The sequence below is a fragment of the Apteryx mantelli genome, chromosome 12 (genome assembly GCF_036417845.1).
Source record: "Apteryx mantelli isolate bAptMan1 chromosome 12, bAptMan1.hap1, whole genome shotgun sequence".
In the NCBI taxonomy this organism is placed as follows: domain Eukaryota; kingdom Metazoa; phylum Chordata; class Aves; order Apterygiformes; family Apterygidae; genus Apteryx; species Apteryx mantelli.
This window is the reverse complement of record NC_089989.1, coordinates 28,066,156-28,086,797: the sequence shown is the minus strand read 5'-3', so window position 1 is coordinate 28,086,797 and position 20,642 is coordinate 28,066,156. Positions and strand designations below refer to the sequence as shown.

Below are 20,642 nucleotides of genomic sequence, written 5' to 3'. Positions count from 1 at the left end.
GAGTCAGGCTAAAATTGGAATAAGAAAAAAAATAACCCCAAAGCAATGTTCTGGTAATGTTTTCTGTAAGCTCCATGTAATGATGTGCTACTTGATGTATGGAACTAATGATGTGCTATTTGATGTATGGAACTCTGTTTGCTGTAATGCAGAGACAAGGCAATAGCTGAAGGCAGCATATTGAAATTCATGGAAGTGCCGTGATATTAACCTGGGCGAGTCTTTGTCACAAGGTATTATTCAAGAGGATTATTAAGTGTGAAATGAATTGAATTAATTAGAATAATATCTACCGATATATCACCCAAGTTAAAAATGATAATAGTCATCAGTCCTTGTATGGCAGGACAGAAATTGTCTGGAGGAGATTTTCTCCTTCTGTAACGAGCACTGCGATGGGGGAGGTCGTGCCTCCTTGTTTAGTGTATGTTTTCTGCAAGCATCACACTGTAGAAATCTTTGGCCTTTAAGAAAAGGGCATGTTTTCTTTCATGCTTTCTTAAAAGACCAGTGTTGCTGGTATCACTAACATGGGAGACGGAGGTCGAATTCTGTCAGTCCAAAAGATTTGGACCTTACGCCATGGGTCTGCGTTAGGTTGTGCCAGAGGCTCCGAGGAGATGAGGGCCGGGGGTCTCCAGCATGCTCCGATGGCCGTGCTCTTCCCTGCTTCCCCATGGGCTTGTATTTTGGTGGTCTTGACCTCAGGAGGGCCTAAGCGCGTGCTTAAGGCTGATCATGTGGTTAAGTCCTTTACCGAGTCAGAACCTTAATGATGAGCTATTTAGAAATATAAAGCACTTCTAGCTGAAGACAGCAAGCAGTACATTTGTGGCCGGTATTTTGGAAGTGGCCTTTATCCAGAACATGTTATTAATATTGGAAAACACAACTTGTGTTGTCAAATAGCTAATGAACATTGGAACATATTTTTCTCCCTCCGCTGCAGCTAATTAATTTATTTGCAGAAAGATCCCAGGGACGCAGCTGTGGCAGCTTTTCTTTGCAACACAATAGCAGGAGACAGGGACAGCATGACTTTATTCCAACCATCGAGGAGGTGTGAGAGAATTAGGGATCAAAGGGTTGATTGCTGCAGTATAGGTTGTCCCCATTCAAAATCAAGGCAGATTTTAGAACAAGCAAAATCACCCCTGAACTTCCAAATGCAAGCTGCGTTACGCAGCATCAGATGAGGAGCATGGTTTGCAGTGAGCTGACATGGGCCTTCGTTTCAGCAATGTGAATGCTGAAGTCAGGGGGGAAAATACTTGGACTGGTGGTCATGTTAAGTCCTTTATGTTTTCTTAAGGAGGCTTTCAGAGAAGTTTCAAACCTGATTCCCTTGTTATCTTTTCAGGTTCAAGCAGGGATGAAATATGGAGGAGGCAAAAGGGCCTTTGTTAAGGAAAGTTCCTCTCATCGTTAGCAAATAAGTCCGTAACATCTGTGCAAAGTTACCAGACTGTGTGGGTTTTGGGCATCTCTTATGCACTCTGCATCTTGTCTTTTATTCTGGCTGCTTGGTGTTTTCTGTGCAGTAACCAAAGCAGTTGAAGTCGATAGAAAAAAAGGATTATAACAGCATGTGGATCCGGCTTGTGACTGAGCAGAGGTAGGCTTGGGTGAACAAAGACAGTTGATTAAATAATTGCGCTGAAATGTTTCTGGCTAGGTAATGGTGTCATAATCTTTAGAGTTCACAAAAATCATGCAAATTGGGCCATCGTTTAATTGTTGGGCTGCTCCATTGCAGCAACACGGTTGCATTGAGTTGGGGCCTCCCAGGGAGCTGGAGAAACCCTTCTCCTTGCTGCCAGCCTGCGCTGAGGTTCGGGACTTCTCCTGTTTCGCTTCTCTCGGGGCTTTTCACAAAAAGATGGAAGCAGTGAAGAGGAGGAGGGCTCACTGAAGCCCCCGTTAGTCTTTCTCTTTAGGAAAAACCCCAGAAAGTATCTGTTCCATGTGTGTCCTGTGACTTTGACTGCGGAAACTGCAGTTTGAAATGTGTGGCTCAGCTCTTCATTAGAATTTGCAGGATTTTGAAATTAAGCAGCTCAGAAACGAGACTCAAGTCTTTGCTTACTACTTCTTGCAATTGCCTGAAATTATAAATCTCAGAGACGGCACGTTTCTGCAGACTTCGATAAGGCATTTGGAGCCCGTTTACAGCTGACGTTTGTGCTTGGCGAGAAAAGAGATCATATGTTTCAGCCTAACCTGTTCCAAGTGAAACCCTCTTAGGTTCTTTCTGACAACCACAGCTGTGGAAAACTCTGTATTTTCCTCATTAAGGCTTGTGCAGACTTATTCCGCTTTTGTGGGTTCATGTTCCCTTTTAACTTGTGGGCCTCGCTTCCGCCTCAGCCATGGCAGCGTTTCATGGCATTTCTGTCCAAAAATACGAGTTGGTTCAGCTGTGCTCAAAATTCAGCTTGCTCTCGCACTTCGCGGCGAGACTGGCGCAAGTTTGGGACTAGCCGCAAGCTGGTTAGGTGTGCGAGCTGCCCCGAGCTGCCCGCTGAGTCGGGGATGAATTCGGAGCTGAAATAGAGGTCGGAATGGAGCCTGTGGGAGATTTTCTGACCTTGACATCTGTGGCAGGGTCCTGGGGCCACTTTATTCTGAAAACTCAGGAAACATTTGCCTAGCAGCGTTGACAACTCAGCTGACATTTGCAAGGAGCTTTTGCTGAGCTAGGAGGACATCGTTTTAGTTCAGCTCTATTTGCCTTTAATTCAGGAGGACCTGTTTGCCGGCAGGTATTGGTAATACTTGACTTATACTTTTTTCGTACAAAAGCTGGGTTTTTTTTTTTCCTTTCGCTCCAGCTGATGTTGTTTCTGCTCGTGTGAAAGATTTTATCCATTTCTTTCCGACATGACAGCATTTCTCTTGCAAAATATTGGTGTTATCTTATATACGGTTATAAACGGAGCTCTGGAAAAAAGCTTGTTTTAGAGAAGCGTGTTGCTTCTGAGGAGAACGAAGGAGCTATTTGTGCAAGTATGGAGGATGACTGATTAAAAATACGTTGCTCTGAGCCGAGTTGCCGGCGGTTATTACCGCGGGCGGGAAGGGAAGCCCTGGCGCCGTTCCTGCGCGCGAACGTCTGACGCACGGCAGAGCCGTGGCAGACCCCGAGGCCGGCGGGGTCGAGGCCAGCACGTGCCCCGGGGGCTGTGGCAGGATTTCGGCAGCCCTGGGCAGAGCCCGGTTGTGTGACAAGGTGCGCTCGAGGCCAGAGCTGTCCCTCTGCTGCATCTTTTTCCCTGCCCGGGGCCGCGGAGCTGTTAAGTCTCTGGAGAATCAGTAACCCGAAGTCCTTGTAAATTTGTTTTCTTTAACATTGCTGGAGGGATGGAGACAGGAAGGGAGCTTGCTGCCTCAAAATCTGTGCCAGGCTGCAGTTCAGCATCCTCGTCCTCCTCCCCGTCGCCGCGGCAGACGTTTGCAACGGTCCCTCCGAGCACGGGCAGGAACTGGCGAATGCAGCCAGGCGTCCTCTCCCACTGTGGCTGCCTGTTTGCCTTCGCCCTGTGTTCGGGAGCTGCTAAATAAAACGCTTGGCACGGAGAGCCTGCAGATGAGCTAAGCCGGCTCCTTCGTGGGGGCGCTCAGCACTCCTCTCCGTGGTGCTGCGCTCCTTGGCAGTAGCCGAGGGTCCGGCCCTTTGCTCGGGCTAAATAGAGGCACAGAGCATGAAAGCACATCACAGCAGCCCCGTACGGCGGCTCTTGGAATGAACGCCTGGAAAGAGAGCAAAAATAGCACTGAATCAAAGACCGAGCTTTCAGAAGTGTCGGCGGTTTTAATATCTCCGTTTTGGGACGCTGAACCTGAGTTGCCGCAGGCAGGCTTTGCTTTTCTGAGAACCGGGTACTCGGCATGCAGAAGTCATCAGTTAAGATCATGGCCGGTATCTGCTGCGATGACAATATCCGCTGCTGGCGATGCCGTGGGCGGCGTGCTGCGAAGCAGGATTTTGCCGCTGACTTTGCAGTCCTGGCCTGTCCGGCCTGCGGCCCAGCCAATTTGCGCGGGCGTGCTGGGGAAACGAGAGCGGACGTGGAGATCAGGCCAGGCAGCAGGAAGCGCGGCTGTGAAATGAAGGCCAGACCTTACCGCAGGGGAAGGGCTGCAGCACGCGGCTCTGAACCTCTGGGGAGCAGCTGATGTGCCCTGTGCCCATGCAGCCGGGGAGACCTGCAGCATCCCGAACCCCCGGCGTGAGCCGTGGCGTTCCTTTCTGCCCTTGTTTGATTGCCTTGAGCGTGTGGATGTCAAGATCGTATTGGCATCTTGGTAATTGGTAAAGACAACTTGAAAGATGCAGTTGTGTAGTGGTTTGGATAGTCTGATGGTGTTAAAGCCTTTACGTAACGGGACAGAAAGGGGATGGAATCTGATATTTGCCTTTGGGGCTACAGTCCATCCGTAAGCCTCACAGCAACAGGAATTATTTCTGTTTCAGTCCCATATTCAGTCTTTTTCCCAAAGCCATTCTACTGGTAAACCCAATTTGGGGGCTTTAATTACTTTGCACTGCTAGCTGTTCATTTGTGGAGTAAATGGCAGGTCTCTAGGATATCATCAGTGTGTGAATGCCAGTCTCAGCAGATCTGTTTTGGAGAGCTCCTGTTCCGAAAGGCTTTGGAAAGCTCTTTGAACCTCTCAGAAGAATGCCATCAACTGGGCAGCTGTCCGGCGGGCTGTCTGGCTCCCCTGTGATGCCTTTGATACCCTCCTTGCTGTACTCTCTAATAAATGGGGTGGCTGTTCACGTACCCCATCTATCTTATTCTTTTTTTTTTTTAAATCCCAGGCCATTTCAGGGGGATTACATTGTAAGATAGTGTGGTCTGCGGTGCTCTTCCAGCCAGCTGGCTCTCTGTGCAGGGTGGAGTTGTATGACACCGTGGAGAAAGGGCTGGCGTGTCTTCAGCAAACCAAAGCCTGCTCAAGTGCCGTTAGTGTTTTAGAGCTAATGGCAATGACCCGCGCCCAGCTGTGCGGGCGGCAGGACTGTAAGACACCTCTATGTGCTTGGCAGTATCAGGTCTTCCTACATTGTGGTTTATACATCATGGGACCAACGGGGACTTCCTCACTGCTTTGCTGCAACCCCCCTCTTTTTAGTAGGAGACCCATCAAAAGGAAAGAGGCAGAGCCGTGCCGTTGCCTCAGCAAGGGAGCGGACCATGCTGGGTCACGGCTGATGGAGAGCGCGCTCCGTCTGTAGAAGGAGAGAAGTACGGGGAGATACTGCCGTGGGCTGGCCCACTCTGCTGCCTGGTTCAGTGCCTGGGGTCCACCCTTCGACTGGCCTGTGTGTCTCAGTCCCGTGGCCGGCAGTGCCCAGGCAGCTGTCGTGAAGCTCTGACCTGCAGAGCTAAGCCAGGCATCTCAAGCCTTGTCAAGGCAATGTGAAATAAAACATCCAAATCCTGAAGGGAGTTGAGGAAAGGCGACAATGCGACTAAAGGCATAAAGCAAGAAGAGCACGTGTCCTTCTTGCCAACACTATTAAAATGATCGCAATGTGCCCTTTGGGCTTTTATTTTTAAAGGTAAATGCTGTAGCAGAATTTGTGCCACGAGGAGTTTTCCTTGCAGTAGACCAGCTTCATGTATCCACAGTCACTGAGTGTTGCTGCAGTCCACCATGGCATTGACTGTTCTTACTGGCAGCAGTAAAACCAGAATTAAGTGATCGTAGTAGACGAGCTCCATTTTTGCTTGGAAATTGCAGCTCTTCCACCTTCAGGATGATGTCCGATGTCAGGATGGTAAAACAGGAATTTATCACACTGATGGACTGGCTTAGCAAGTTCAACTGTAGGAAGAGAGAGGTTGGGTCAAAAGTGACTTAAGGTTGATTTTGGGCTCTCTGCGGTCTCGGGCATGGAGAAGCCAGTCTGCCTGTCCCAGCTGCAAAGCACTAAGTTATTTCCCATTTCTCCCTGGCAAGAGAAACAGTGCAATGTGAATAGCAGGTGAGTGCTGGAAGGCATGTCTTAGTCTGTCCCCTGCAGCAGGCACTGAGCAGGGAATAACCGTTCTAATGCCAGGTCTACGCTTTTTGGAAATAGGACTAATGCTAGGCTTAATTTTAGGGACTTTTTCTTCCCACCTTGTTGTTCCTTATAAATGCTGTAGTGGCCTCAAACAGCCTTGGCCCAGCTGAGGCTCTGCCCCACGCTGTTTGCAGCTATCATGTTAGCCTCGTGCATAAATACTGGTGCTTCCTGTGTTCACAGAGTCGGACACTCACAAATTCCTGTTTCCTCAGGTGATGAAAACTTACCACATGTATCATGCAGAAAGCATCAGCGCTGAGAGCAAGCTGAAAGAGGCAGAGAAGCAGGAAGAAAAACAGTTCAACAAGTCAGGGGACATCAGTGTGAACCTGCTGCGGCATGAGGACCGGCCTCAGCGACGGAGCTCCGTCAAGAAGATTGAGAAGATGAAGGAAAAGGTGGGTGAGTGGGAAGGAAGGAAGAGGAAGGAGATGGTGGAAGCCAGGCTGGAGTCAGGGGTGCCGTCCGAAGGGTCAGAGAGGCTCCAATGGACACTGAGGAAGGGAGTGTGCTAGTACGTCTAATTTGGTATGGTAACACTCTGTCGTCCAGACAGAGGACGCTGCTATGGAGGGTTGTGGCTGCTCATGGACCGTACTTGATGTTTCATGTTTTATTGCTAGAAACAGTGCTTTTAACAATGAACAATAGCTGTCCCGGGATTCATTCAGTCGGAGACTTGGCGGGGTGTTGGATGTATAAAATAACCATGAGCCTTCCTCCACAAACTGCCCTGGGAGGCCAAGTGCAGCATTCGGTTGGCTTCCCCAGTCAAAACACTTAACTCCATCCCAGCTTCAGCAAATCCCCGTGGTTCTCAGCAACTCCAAAATTGTTTAACTCTTCTGTTAATTTTTTCTTTCTTCTGTTAATTTCTGAGAACGATCAACAGCTTCCTCTGAAAGGAAACATTTGTTTGCATGCCTGTTCACCCAGCACTGGAATACTGTCTATCAGAAATCCTCTTTGAAGGGTTAATCTTTTGTGCTAAACCTATAGACTAGCGATCTTCCTGAACAAATGCCCCAGATCCAAGCACATCTGCATTTGTACAGTTTTCAATTTTGGATCCTGTTCTAAAACTTGTAGCTTGAGCCTCTGGGCCAGATTCCACTTTGATACAGCTGCATAAATCTGGAGTAAATCCAGATGTATGTCAGTGTATCTGGGAGGAAAATTTGGCCCTCTAGTTTTGATTGATGCCAAAGCCTCTATGAATGTACAGATGAAAGGACGGCAGCTGTGCTCTGAATGTACTGGGCACATCTGAGCAGAACGCGCTTATTGTGCGTTGGCTGAATGAGCCACGGATGTTCAGATGGATTCTCCTCCATCCTGGCAAAGGTGCCTGTTTTTGTACCTGATCACAAATTTTATTAATTAACATGTCACACCCAGGCGCCAGGGTGCTCTGGGGCCCTGCAGCAAGAGCAACTGTGAAAGGAGCATCCTGTTTGTGCGCTGACACTCCGTTTTGCTTTTTCAGAGACAAGCCAAATATTCTGAAAACAAGCTGAAGTGTACTAAAGCCAGGAATGACTACCTGCTGAACCTGGCAGCCACCAACGCAGCTGTCAGTAAATACTACATCCACGATGTCTCCGACCTCATCGATGTAAGTGCTTCCTCCCTCTGTGTGTGTGTCCTGACAAGTGCGCAGCTGAATCTTGGGCATGGTTTGGTCCTTTGATGCACTCTCATGCACATGTGGTGGTAATGAAGGGGGATTTGTTGGGACTTTAAAATACACTGAACTGGAGCTTGAAAATGTATTGTAAATGTGGATTTCTTTTTTCGTGTGTTGCTTTTTCCTCCCAGCTGCCCACACGGATTTGACTCTCCCCTCGGTTGTTACAGGCGTACGTTGGCAGAACTGGAGCTGCCACTATGTGGGAGTTGGCCTTCACTGAATTTTAGGGTGGCCACATGAGCAACAAATTAATTGATTCATGTTTCTGCTACATATAAACTTCTTCTTTCATCAGTATCTGGAAAAAAATGAAGTTTTTCATTGTAACTGTAGGTTATGAGCCAACCTGAACCAACACAAACATACCTTCATGAGTGCATAAGCACAGGAGTCCAGATTTGGATTCAGCCTCCCAGCTTTGTGGTTCAGGTTGTCTCATATAAATTTACAAACGAGAAATTATTTGAATGTTTTCTGCCTCTTTCTTGTCATTTCATAAGCATGTTAATATTTCGTTGTCAATGCATATTGGTTCTGGCTTCAGAACCATGTCGAAATGGCATTTTCCTCCATCTTAAAGCAATGGCTTCATCTTACTACGGCTGCAACACAGTATGATTTCCTGCAGCTGGAGCTTTTCAAAGTCCAAAGCATTTGGCACAGAATTTGCCTTGGGGCAAGCCAGGTGATCCTGAAGTTACCTCCTGTCCCATTGATTATTCTGTATTTGAAATGGATAAACTCTCATGAGGATCAGGTGCATCCTCATTTTTGTGGCTGAAAGCAGAAAATTTTTCTGTCTGCAGTTTCCATCACCTCTGAGTAGGTGCTTCCCTCTCCTTAACTTTGGTGGTTAAGCACATGCTGGCAGTTAAGCACATGTGGAAGTGCTTTCTGGGCTAGGGAGAGCGCTTGCTGATTTTTATCCTAAGTGCTCATTGCATTGAATTGCCTCAGGGCAGTGACTCCTGGAAGCAGGTTTTGTAGTGATGGGAGGAATTGAACCCGTGTGTGTATTAGTGACTCCAGTGAGCTGCTTTTAAGTGATTCAGGAGATGGGGTTTCCGTCTCTTCCTTTAAGAAGCGTCTCCGCAGTGTTATGGATTGCGCTACACAGAATTTCTGCTTAAGTTGTTTCAGTGATCACATAAATAACTCTAATCTATAAGTGCCAAGTTTCGTTCTGGCTTCATCATTACCTGAATGCATAATTTAAAAATGTGCTTTGATGTTTATCTCTATTAACCCACTAACCTATATTTATTGATCCAAGTGTTAATTAAAATAAGTCAGATGCAAAACCCTTGAGGATGTCAGGATTTTAAGATCAGATAAAATATATACTTAGTATGTCCTTTCTGTTCTCTTTATTATTTAAGACATGCTTAGCCATGTTAAAAAATTACACAATAACTTGTAAATGGAACCATTTGGACAGAAAAGTATGGTAACATCTTACTGGTTTGCCCCCTGGGGTTTCCGGGTTTTGTTTTGTATTTTCTGGAGGGTTTTTTTGATCGTTTTTTTTGTTGTTGTTGTTTTAAAAAGTGACTTCTATTTCTTGGAGTACTTGAGACTTTGATTTCCTGGAGAGCTGCCGAATTCCAGTTTAGCTCTGGCTGTTTGTATTATTCCTCCCAACTTTATTTCCTTGCTGACACTTCCATTGGAGTCAGCAGATGGCTTTTCTTCCTCATTCCAGAAATCCCTTCAGGGGACTTTAACTAAAGCATCTTCAATGCTGTGCAACTAAATTTCCCTAATTATATATTCTGTTCACCAAAGAAAACAAAATATTGCTATGGATGCGTGAGTTGTACTTGGGTGTCCTAATTTTAAACCCCCAAAAAGGAGAGCAGTTTATTTGAACAGACTCTTGTACAAATGCAGTGTATTTTACCGTACCCCACCGATAATGCAAGCAGTTGAAAGAAAAGGCAGGTATCGGTACCAGCAGCACTGGGCTTGTGTAGGTGTGTAGGAGATCGCCGTCGGAGCGGAGGGGTCCGTCTGCCCGGGAGGTCCCAGGTGGGAGCAGAGCTCCGTGCCAGCATGCGAGCTGCCTCTCCGTGCTTTGATGGGCTCCCTGCCGTGCCGATGCCTTTCGGTTCTGCTGATACCTCCAGCTCCTCCACGCTGCCTTGCCACGAGGGACGATTAATGATCGAAGGGGTTGTCTTTCTGGAACGCAAGTGTGGTGATGGAAGGGCTCCCGCGCTCTCTTCCTGTCGAGTGCAAATTGCCGCTTGGAGTTTTGTGATTTGTACGCAAATCCGAACTGCCGGAACGCTGGAGCAGCTAATTTAGCAGCGTTTCCCCCAAATCCCAGATGACTGGATGTCATCTATTAGGCACAGCCTTGACGTTTCTTGCGCTCTCAGCATCGCTGCAGAGCTGTGACTTTGCTAACAAAGCCTTTCTCCTAATCTCCCGCTCTGCTGAGAAACAAGGTCTCAGCTGTTCTGGGAGACGGTGGAGAGATCTCCTAGGGCTTCTGGTTTTAATGAGAAATGTAAAACGCCACCGGAGTAGCCGTGAAGCGGCACAGGACGCGTCCTTCCCGGTTCCGTCTCCAGTGACGTTCCTGGCCTTTAGAAAGGAAGAGAGGGACACAGGGAAAGACCAAATTAGGCTTGGATTTGAAGTGCACCGTTGTGCCTAGTCCCTCGAAAGAGGCATGTGTTGCAGGAAAACGCCTGGGTTCTTGTCTCCTTTCTGTCGTTAACTCGCTGTGTGACCAAGCTAATCTCTTTGGCCATGTATGTAAAATGGAGGTAATATTGCTCATCTCTCCCTCTGGAGTTGTGTGTGAAATAGCTGTAAAACCTTTGGAAGTGGTCAGATGAAAGATATCACTAGATTTAGCAGAGCGATATGCAACACTCGATGTCGATGCATACTTACTGATACACCAGACTTGTTCAATCTCCTTTAAATCGTTTTGAAGCAGCGGCTTGCTGCTCTATGGATTGGTATGTTGCCACGTCTAAGACAAACAAGTAAAGGAGAGAGGAACAACAATCAAAATTGTAGTGCTAAAAGTCTTCTTCAAGATTAGTTTTATCACAGTAAAGTTCTAGGTCTTGCAGAAAAGTCAAGAGAGTAGAAACCAGAAGAAAAAACAGAAGATGTATGTCTGTTTAAAAAAAAAAAAAGTAAAGAAAAAGAGGAAAAAGGGGAGCTGAGTAGAGTAACTGGGGAGGAGAACTGCTTGTTTCCGAGCTGTTGCTGGTGCAGCAGAGGGTTAGGAGTTGGGCTGCTGCTCTCTGGTGCTAAAGCGATGGGTGGCAGAACCGCAGGGACACACAGGTTTTACTCCGGGATTTGCCACCGACTCAGCTGAAGAGCTTGAACAAATAGCCCAGACTGCGATGTCGAAGTGCGATCTTTGCATCTGCAGGGCTGTTAAGCAGCACTGCGGTCAGTCCCAGGCCATGGTGGTGGCAGCCTGCTTGGCGGAGAGCAGTCGCTGGGCTGTAACCGGGCTGTTAGACATCGTGGCTGTATTTCATGCGCCTGGGCTAGACTCCTTAATAAAAAAAGATACTTGAAGGTGGTGAAGCCACAGACCATTTTATTAGGATCTATTTTTGGGCATCTTCGACAGCTCAAATTGTCCTCGTTTCCATCTGTACTTAATTGCCTGGGCATATTTGTGCTTGCAAAACTGAAGCTGGGCAGAAGCTTGACTTTCTGTGCCGTGTTTTCCCCATGTGACTACACGGGGATGTTGTTTCCCATTCGTCTGGATAACTTGGCATGACTCCGTTGGCTTTAATGAAGAGACACTGATTTGTACAAGCTGAGAGTCTCTTTCTGGGGGATTCGTACTGTTATTTGAAGCAATTTTTCCTACATAAAAAGCCTTTCAGATCCACCAAGGCACAGAAGTTCCTCCTACTCTGTTGTCCTTTGCGTGGGCTTTCTGCCAGATATCGGACTCCTGCCAGCAAACTAAGAACCAGGTATGTTTTATCACGGAAACTCCTTGCAAAGCGCAGCCTTAACAGCACCGTCATGCAGAGCAGCATCTGTAGCTCAGAACCAGCTCTCCGAGTTACAAGTGCCTGTGCTTCAGCTTGATATACGGTACGTCTCTAGCTAAGGTCTAGCTTCAGGGGATTTCAAATAAAGTCAACAGTATAGCAATAAATAGAATAAACAGCTTCCATCAGGAGGAATTAGTCCCTCTCGAAAGACTCGGTGCAGCTCTACGGCGCAGCTGCTGCCCGTGTTGCTCAGCTCCCGGCGCTGCTGCTGGCAGCCCCGGGCCACTCGGGGCTCCCCGGGAGCCTCCCCGGGAAAGAGCACATCCGCGTTTTTGGGAAGGAGCCGCGAGCCGAGGCGGTAGAGATGCCGCGCAGCCAGGCGAACGCGAGCGCTTTGCTTCGGGAGGCGCCGCGGCGCGAAGGGCAGTGGCAGCCCGCGGCAGGTTCTGGCACTGCGGTGCGCACCCGAGGGACGGGGGCTCCCCGAGGGGTGGCCGGTTTCTGTGATGCTACGGGTCAGGGCTGAGAACACCGATCCGAGGCTGCGGAGTTAACCCTTGAGTTTTGACAGCGCGACAACACGTGCCTGAGCTTTTAGAAAGCCGCAAGCGGTCGCCCTGGGGCGTGAAGTGCCCGGTCGGGGTAAATGAGAGCGATGCAACCGGGAATATCTCTGCCATGAAGAGTTTCTTCATTTTCAGGGAATAAACAGAAGGAAAAAGGATTAGATTTGTATCATCCTTTCCAACACGGAGCTTGTGTGGATGAAGGAAGGTGGGGAAACGTTTGCATTTGTTTGATTCTTCTCCCAGAAATTTGATGCCATATTTTTCATGTAACAGTACCTGATTTAGTAAACTTTCCTTGGAGTCTCTGGCATTCTTATACGTAGGTTGTTAATAACAGCCACTCATTTGTCAGTGGGGACTGTAACTCATGATGACATGATAGTCTGATCTACAGGTTTTACTAAGCTGTTCTTACAGTGCTGTTTTAAACTAAAAAAAAAATCCAACCAATACAGATCTCTCAAATTTTGCCAGTCCTGGTTTAATAATATGGCAAAACCACACTTTTGCCAAAGATTGCACCTGGTAAATAGCTTCTTCCTTGCTTGGACACCACAGACATTGGAACAGGCTTGCTAAATTAATTAAGCACATTGCTGATAGTTTTATGACTCAGAAGTGTCATACAGTCCGTAAATTGTATTACATGAAGACCATGATCAGTCTTGGTCTGATAGACCTTGTTTGCTTGGTACAGAAAAGCAGCAGTACTTTCCTTCAGAAAAAAAAAAATTCCTTCTTGACAGTTTCTGCTTCTTTTCCCAGTAGCCTGGAAGAATAGCCTCAAGGTCCTACAGTCCTTTAGAAGATGAATTTGCCAATTAATTAATCTTAAAAAAAGAACCCACCCCCCCCTCGAAACACACACCCACACCCCCAAAAACCCCAACACACACATAGAAAAGCCCTAAGAAAATATACATAGGTTAGGGAGTGCTATAGAGAGATTAAGGAACAAAATAAAATGTAAGTTAAAAATCCTCCAGAAAAAAACCTGCTCCAGGGACCATAGAGTTAATTAACTGTAGCTGGATTTTGAAAAGGACGACATAATTTTAGGCTTGGTAATATTTGTAGTTAAGCAACCTTTGATTAGAAGTAATCAAATCTCATGCTTCAGGGCATGAGCTGATTGCTGCAAGGGTCAGGAAGGATCCTTTTCTTCCCCTGCTCCCTACCATACAAGCACGTCGTTCCATATTTGGCTAAAAATAAATCAGTTGTTTAGCCTATTTTAAAAATTTAGTTTCCTCTGAAGTTTCTGTCTTCGTTGCTGCCTCAGGTGACTCAGTGAACTGGATGGACCAAGCGTTTGCTCCTCCGGAAGAGATTTATGATAACTGCTGAGCATTACCAGTCAGGACATGGCTGATATTTGGGGGCATGAAAAGGTTTAAAAGATATATACTTGTCAGTGAGTTGCAGCAGAAAGCTGGCCTGGTAACGCATACATCACATCTGCGTTGCTCTGTGCGCGCACGTTTCCCCGGTTTGAACCGATTCCGGGGATCTTCAGCCCGCTGCCCGTGCGGACGAGGACCTGGCCTCGAGCCGCTGACGTCTCGGGGGCTGCGCTCAGCCCTGCCGCGTGCGGCGGACGGCTCAGCCTCGTCTCGCTGCTCCTCGGGCCACGCGCGAGCACCTGGATGGTTGCCTAGCCCCGGAGACACCGATCGGCCTCCTCGATCCTTGAAACCCCCTTGGAAAGGGGCGTTTTTCCGTCGCTCCGCTTTGCGTGCTGTTACGCGCATCGGCGCACCGCGGTCGCTGGCTCCGTTAGCATCAGGCTGGCCAGCTTGATATTGGGGATAATATCCATCCAGGAGAGAGAGCCCAGTGGTTTATTTGCTCCTTCTCATCGTTTCTGAGCAATCTTTTGTGGCTGCTGACGCGTCTCAGGCCTTTCTGCCTTCTCCTGGTGCAGTTTAATTTCCTTTGCTGTCCGGATCCATTTACAGCATGCAAAGCCTGTTTGTTGTGGTCGAGTGTTTCTTTACAAGCGTTTAACGTATCTGCACCAGAATACCTTTTGTAACTGAGTTTGTTTCGATGCTCTATTTGCTTTAAGGGAAACACGGTAACTGTAGGCTGCAAAGATGCTACTGTTTTCTGCATTTAAATACACCATGAATAAATGTTCTCCATAAAAATAAATGGGAACAGTAACAGTTTCTATTCTCTTTCAACATTCTTCCAAAGATCTGAAAACACTTTCAGGTATGAATTGAGGCACTTACATAGTACCCAACATTATGATGGCCAAGTGCAGATATTATAGTGATAAACACTATTTTATGCCTTGCAGCAGGCAGGTTAAATACCTTTTAGTTATTTAACAGATGAAAAAATTGAGACACATGAGTCAGTAATTTAGAAAGCATTTCATTTTCTCCTAAGTCCAGTAGTGTTTTAGCCTTGGTTGTATATAATTCTACAGCATTTCTATAAAACTGTAGAATTCATAATAAATTGCGTCAGATTACTCCAAAAAAAGCCTCATCGCCGCCTTTAACTGCTGTCACTCTTTCTTTTCTGAAGACAATGTCTAGTTCGCTTTGCTTGAGGCAATTTGCTTGATACATCAGGTGGAACTACAGTTAATGAGCCCAAGCGTGTGAAGAGGGCAAAGGGAGCAGCGGAGCTGTGCAGAGGTTTCTGCCCGGCCCGTAGAAGCGGCTCCTCGTGTGCGGCGGCGAACGCTCACGGGTCATCGTCCGCTTGCAGAGTGCTTCAGGCTCGCACGATTTCTACCTGCTGAACGTCGGTTTGTTCTTAACACGGGAAAAGAAGTAGAATTTTGATGTGGTTTGTGTTTCTCCGCTGTGATCAGTGGCAAACTCAGTGGCCCCACCACTTTGAACTGTCCCAGACCTGATTTTGGAAAGATTTCCCGTGGAGCTGCTGCTGGGAGTCACCAGGGCCCTGGGAAAATCTGGCTCTCGTTTAGCTGCCTAATTGTGGCTGTCTAGGGGAGGGTGGTTAAGATGCTTATCCAAGATTTGAGACGCGCGTTTGGTTCCCTGCTTCTCACCAGGCTTCCTTGTGGCTTTGGGCAAACCATCTAATTTCTGCCTTTTTCCACCCCTGCGTCTAAAATGGGGCTAATGGCTCTTTCTCACCTCGTGGGCGTGTCGGGAGAAGGAGTATTTTAAAGGCGATGGGGTATTCGGACGCTATGGCAATGAGGGTGGTGAGGGTGAGAGGAGAGGGAATCGTATAAATACCTAATACGGATGGAAGCGGGAGACAAACTCTTCCGAAGCTGCGGAGAAGGTGGGACCTGAGCACCCGAGAACGCGGTGCAGAGCACGCCTGGGAGTCTGGCGCAGCTGCGGCGCTGCCGAGAACTGCCCATGGGGCGGAAGGAGAGGTGGGACCGGTCGCTCGCTGGCCGGGAGGGTCCCTGCAGCCCGGCCGGTCCTTCCCTCTCCTCCGGCACAAAACCGCGGCGGAGGAGCGACGGAGCGGGGGGACGCGGCTGGGAGCAGCCCGGGTCTGTGGCACTTCAACCGAAGCCAAGTGCCTTCACCTCCTGGGTCTCAGTTTATTTCTCTGGTTGAAACTGTAATATTTCCACCCCTCGCCAGGGGTGTTAGGAGACTTAATGAATTAATATACTGAGAGCTTTGAGCTCTTCAGATGAAAGGCCCTGCAGAAGTGCTAAGCATTATTATTTGTGGTTCTAATTTATTTCCCATCAAAGGGATGAGAGGGGTGAGAAAATGCCATTTGTTCTGGAGCTGGGAGCAGGAGTTGGAAGTCTGTCTTTTGCTTTGCGTGTTTCTTTGAGGATTTTTTTTAAAAGTCCGTGCTCTGTCTTGTCTTTTCTGAGCAGCAGCGTGTGAAGCATCCGGCGCGGTGCTAATGCCCGGAGGCTTCAGGGGGCTGCGGGACGCGGCTGGCGCGGGGGCTGCCCTGGTTCTCAGCAGCAGCAGAGTCCTGGGCCCTGCGGCCGCTGCGAGCTTCAGCATGAGTTCAGCAGCCAAAGCAAAGGGGAGTCCTCGCATCTGGATCTCTTTCCAAAGCACCCAGCGTTCTCCTGAGCCATCTCTCCACAAATTCCGTGGCTTTCAGTGATTTTCCTTTGTAATAACTCTGCCAATTTTGGATGCTTTGGAAATTCCCTCCCTGGGACACGGGCAGATATTTTCTCCTGGTGTTGCATTTTTCTAGCCAAATAGCAACAATTTTCAAGGGATGGGAGAATTACCATGACACAGATTTGGAGGTATTTTGGGACGCTCAGGGAATCCTTTTTTCAGAGCACGGAGCTGTGATGAGCTGGTCGCGAGGGGAGAGCAGACCCCGCTCCTTCTGCCCGGCGGCACCCCGTCGACAGGTCCGCTGGCCGCCTGTGGGTCCGGGAGCAGACCTTGCCCTAATCCCCGCGGCCGGCGGCACGCGGATGTGCGGTGCCCGGCTCTCGGCGGTGCCCCGCCGCAGCCGGTTCCTGCCCAGGGCTGCGCCTCCTGGCCGGCACCGCTCAGCTGCCATTGCACGCCCTGCTCCGAGAGGGGCACGGATGCGGCCGAGAAGAGCAGGGCGCTAGGTGCGGCATGGCATCGCCTCCATCGCTAATCGATTGCCGTGTGCAACCCTGGAGCAGTTGTGTGGGTGTTGTGCTAAAATTAACTCGAGGGGGAGAGTTCACAGGGCAATCGCTAGGCTTTGCCCCAGGTGGAGAATGGAAATTCTCCCAGTTCTCCAAGAATTAGTTTTGCACGTTGCTTGATGATTTCTGAAGGAAGCAGCATATCAGTTCTTTTCAACTAATAAGGGCAGAAGCTAAACCGAAGCAGGATAAATGAGGTCTATGAGCGTTTGACTGTTCATGCAACATCCTCGTTACTGCACACGTGGTTGTGGCCGCTTTACAAGACTAGATCAGGGCAGGCAAAGCGCGCCTGTGTCGGAGAGCGGAAAGCGGCTCGTCGTGTTGCTGCTGCTGCTTTTATCGCAGACTAAAACAAATAAATCCCTCTCTGACTTGATCTGAATTGAGGGTTGTCCCTTCAGATCAGCAGGAAGGACGAGATGACTTTTTCGGCTGGAGTTGTTTGTGGCAGCAGCTGAGTTTTTGCGTTTTACTTCGAGTTTGTCAATAGTAATGTTTTGATGCAGAATCACTTTTTATGCATTTCTACATTGTGATTGATTTCTGTAGATCCTGTAGAACTGGAAAAGGTGCTTTTGAAATGGCAGCTCAGAACAGGGAGTGCTGTAGCTCTAGAAAAGTCGGTCTGTGTTTGGGTTCATTCAGATTACACCAGCCTCGAATAAGTATACTGGGGACATGTGATTATGAAACCCTTAAAAATGGATAAAGCCATAATTATCTAACTTTTTGTCCTGTGTCGGGAACCTCAGCCCTCTCTTCCGTCCCCCTCTTGCTTCCAACCTTCCTGTCCCCTCCTGTCCCCACGGCAGGACATCCGTTGGCATCCGAACCCTGGGCGCTTCTTTGGTGCCTGTCTTTGCCCCTCGCTCCCGCTCCTCCGGGCAAGCGCTCCTCGTAGCTTGCTTCCAGCAGCGGCAGCCCGGCGAACCCGAGCTGCGTGGAGGTTTTGCGCTGGGGCCGGAGCTGCCTTTGGGGATGGGGAGGAGAGTTGCAAAGAGTTGCTTTTTGCTCGGCTATGATTAAGCGCTCGGAGCAGCAAATCCCTGTGCTGTTGCTATACTTAACATGCCAAACTCAATTATATTGAAAAGAGAGTTTAAAAACAGACTTTTGTCTAATGTACAGTATTTTGGCAGCAATTAGCTCTGAGTTTTATCATTTTCTCCAAGGTGAACATGAGAACGATCAGTTATGCATGAGAAACTGCTCTGTCATGAGAGAGGAAGGCAACTTCCTAGCGCAGATAAGAGGGTTTGTGCTCAGAGCTAGCAGGGCGTTTTTCAGTGCCACCTTACTTTAGCATCCAACTGTGTTTGACTATTTTGGGAAATGGTTTCTTTGTGTAAAAAGTCCGTGCAGGAACGTTCACAAGGTGAAAAGGAAAGCCCTAGGAGTGGCCAGCGGAACAGGCCCGGTGGCCGTTTCTTTCCTGGGAGGCCTCCGGGAGATCATGGGTATGGCCATCAGGGAGGCGCCTGCGGTCGCGCTTGCCCCGAGTCCCAGCTGAGCAGCTAGCCGGGAAGAACAGAGTGCTTTTGGATGATTCTTTCTTCTGCCTTGTCTGAGAAGATCCCGTGTCTTTCCCAGTAAGATGAAGGGCATTAGATCCTAGGGCCTGGGCAAGGTTCCAGTACAGGGCAATTGCGCTGCCTGTCTTTCTGTTCTCCTACCGTTTGTTCTCCTTTAGTCCTCCTTCTTTCTTGCCCTTTTGTATGGTAGTGTGGTACACTATTAAATATACCCCAGTGCAATGGGGTGATGTTTCACTGGGCCATATAATGCTTTTTTTGGGGGGGGGGTAATGTACACATGACCCTCCAGAATAAAGATGATAGTATTTGTGCGGTATCTGTATTTGATACTGATCCTTCTTTGGTATTTCTCAGTGCTGTGATCTGGGATTCCATGCCAGTCTAGCTCGAACCTTCAGGACATACCTGTCTGCTGAATATAACCTAGAAACCTCACGTCATGAGGGCCTGGACATCATTGAGAACGCTGTGGACAACTTAGATGCGCGAAGTGACAAGCACACGATCATGGACATGTGCAACCAGGTCTTCTGCCCACCTCTGAAGTTCGAATTCCAGCCCCACATGGGGGATGAGGTACTGTACTCATGGACAGTGGCTGCAGACGTTCCTCAGAGCCAGGTCTCGGCTGGCTGCCCCTTGTTCTTAACCATGATAATTAAATTATTTCTGATTCCTTATCCCTTTGCTCTGTCTTCATATGCTTTTATTCGTGTTTCCTTTCTTAATGGGACACTTGGCTCATTAAGGCTCCTCCTTTTAGTCTGCCTCTTACTCAGTATCTCTCCCAATTAGAAAGCCTGTGATTTGATCCTCAGCTGAACTGCCCAAAAGATTTGTAGAAGTGGAACTTTGATTTACCTGCTGTAATTGAAAGACTTCAGGGTGCAGCTTTAAAATGCTGAGTAGAAAATGCTTTGTGCTGGCCCAGCACGGGACACGGCTGATTAGAAACTGGGCCACCCAGTCTCTCTAGAGCCTGTGGGTGCTAGGAGGAGTCGTTTAGGTTTTTAAATGTGTATGTCTGGTCAATGTATGGCCCACTGCATTGCCTCCCGTCTCTCTCTGGTGTCACTGCTGTCACAGGTATGCCAAGTGAGTGCCCAGCAGCCTGTGCAGACTGAATTGCTGATGCGGTACCACCAGCTGCAGTCTCGACTGGCCACCCTCAAGATAGAGAATGAAGAGGTAAGAAAGTAGGTCTGCGTCTGCTGCCTGCGCTTCCTTCCCCTCGGCCATGTGGCTGGCCTCGCAGGCAACGTTGCTCAGCCTTTACCCAGCACGCAGGGTATTCCCACTTGCGGCTGCTTTGCTCTGGGTTGGAGCCCTTCCACCGACGGTGCTGGGCGCTCCCGTTGACTGCAGTTGACGCAGGAGCGAGCCCACTGCTTACGAGCTGCTTGTTGGCCAGTTGTGGTGGCTCAAGATGTGTCGTTTACCAGACTGCTTCCAAACCGTGCTGTCTTCTATTTCTGATAGGTACGAAAAACTCTGGATGCTACAATGCAGACTTTGCAAGACATGCTGACAGTGGAAGATTTTGATGTTTCAGATGCCTTCCAGCATAGTCGCTCCACTGAGTCAGTCAAATCAGCTGCTTCAGAGACCTACATGAGTAAAATAAACATTGCCAAGAGGAGAGCCAACCAACAGGAAACTGAAATGTTCTATTTTACAGTGAGTCTCATCTCATGCGGTATGGGACATAAAGCATTAGTTGCTAGGGCTGAGTCCCAATTTAAATGCTCGTTAGTGAAGAGCAAGAACCAATTCAGTTTCTTTAAGTATTTGTCTTGTTTGATTTGGAATTGGAATGCATTTCTCAGTGGCATGGCAATGCGTAGAGAATGGCAATCTTTTTTGCTATTATTTTAGAAGGAACAAATGGAGAAACCAGATGTGACCCAAAACTTAAATCAGTAGGAGAAGCTCAGAACTGGGCAGCAGAGTCCAGCAGGGCTTGGAGTGTGTCACCATTTGGTGGCAGTTCCTGAAGGACTTTACTATTTTGAGCTATCAGTCGAACCTTCCTCTTCTAGCCTGCACAGATAAAATCTGCCCTTGGCTCCAGAGGTGAATTAAAGAGTCATTTGCACCTCGTGTAGGATATTGGAGGAAGCTGCCATCGCCTGGCTGTGTAATGCATTTCTGTTGTGTGCATGACT

At 48.3% G+C, this 20,642-nt stretch overlaps 1 protein-coding gene across 3 annotated transcripts in view; it reads left to right on the top strand.

Moving 5' to 3' along the window:
• The window catches only part of SRGAP3 (SLIT-ROBO Rho GTPase activating protein 3), a 158,730-nt gene that overhangs the window by 107,032 nt on the left and 31,056 nt on the right, over window positions 1-20,642 (top strand). For all 3 annotated transcript variants that reach the window (XM_067303529.1, XM_067303530.1, XM_067303528.1), the window contains exons 5-9: window positions 6,292-6,477; window positions 7,566-7,694; window positions 18,832-19,053; window positions 19,564-19,665; window positions 19,957-20,154. In XM_067303529.1, the coding sequence (XP_067159630.1) occupies window positions 6,292-6,477; window positions 7,566-7,694; window positions 18,832-19,053; window positions 19,564-19,665; window positions 19,957-20,154 (837 nt within the window). The remainder of the gene's footprint in view (window positions 1-6,291; window positions 6,478-7,565; window positions 7,695-18,831; window positions 19,054-19,563; window positions 19,666-19,956; window positions 20,155-20,642) is intronic.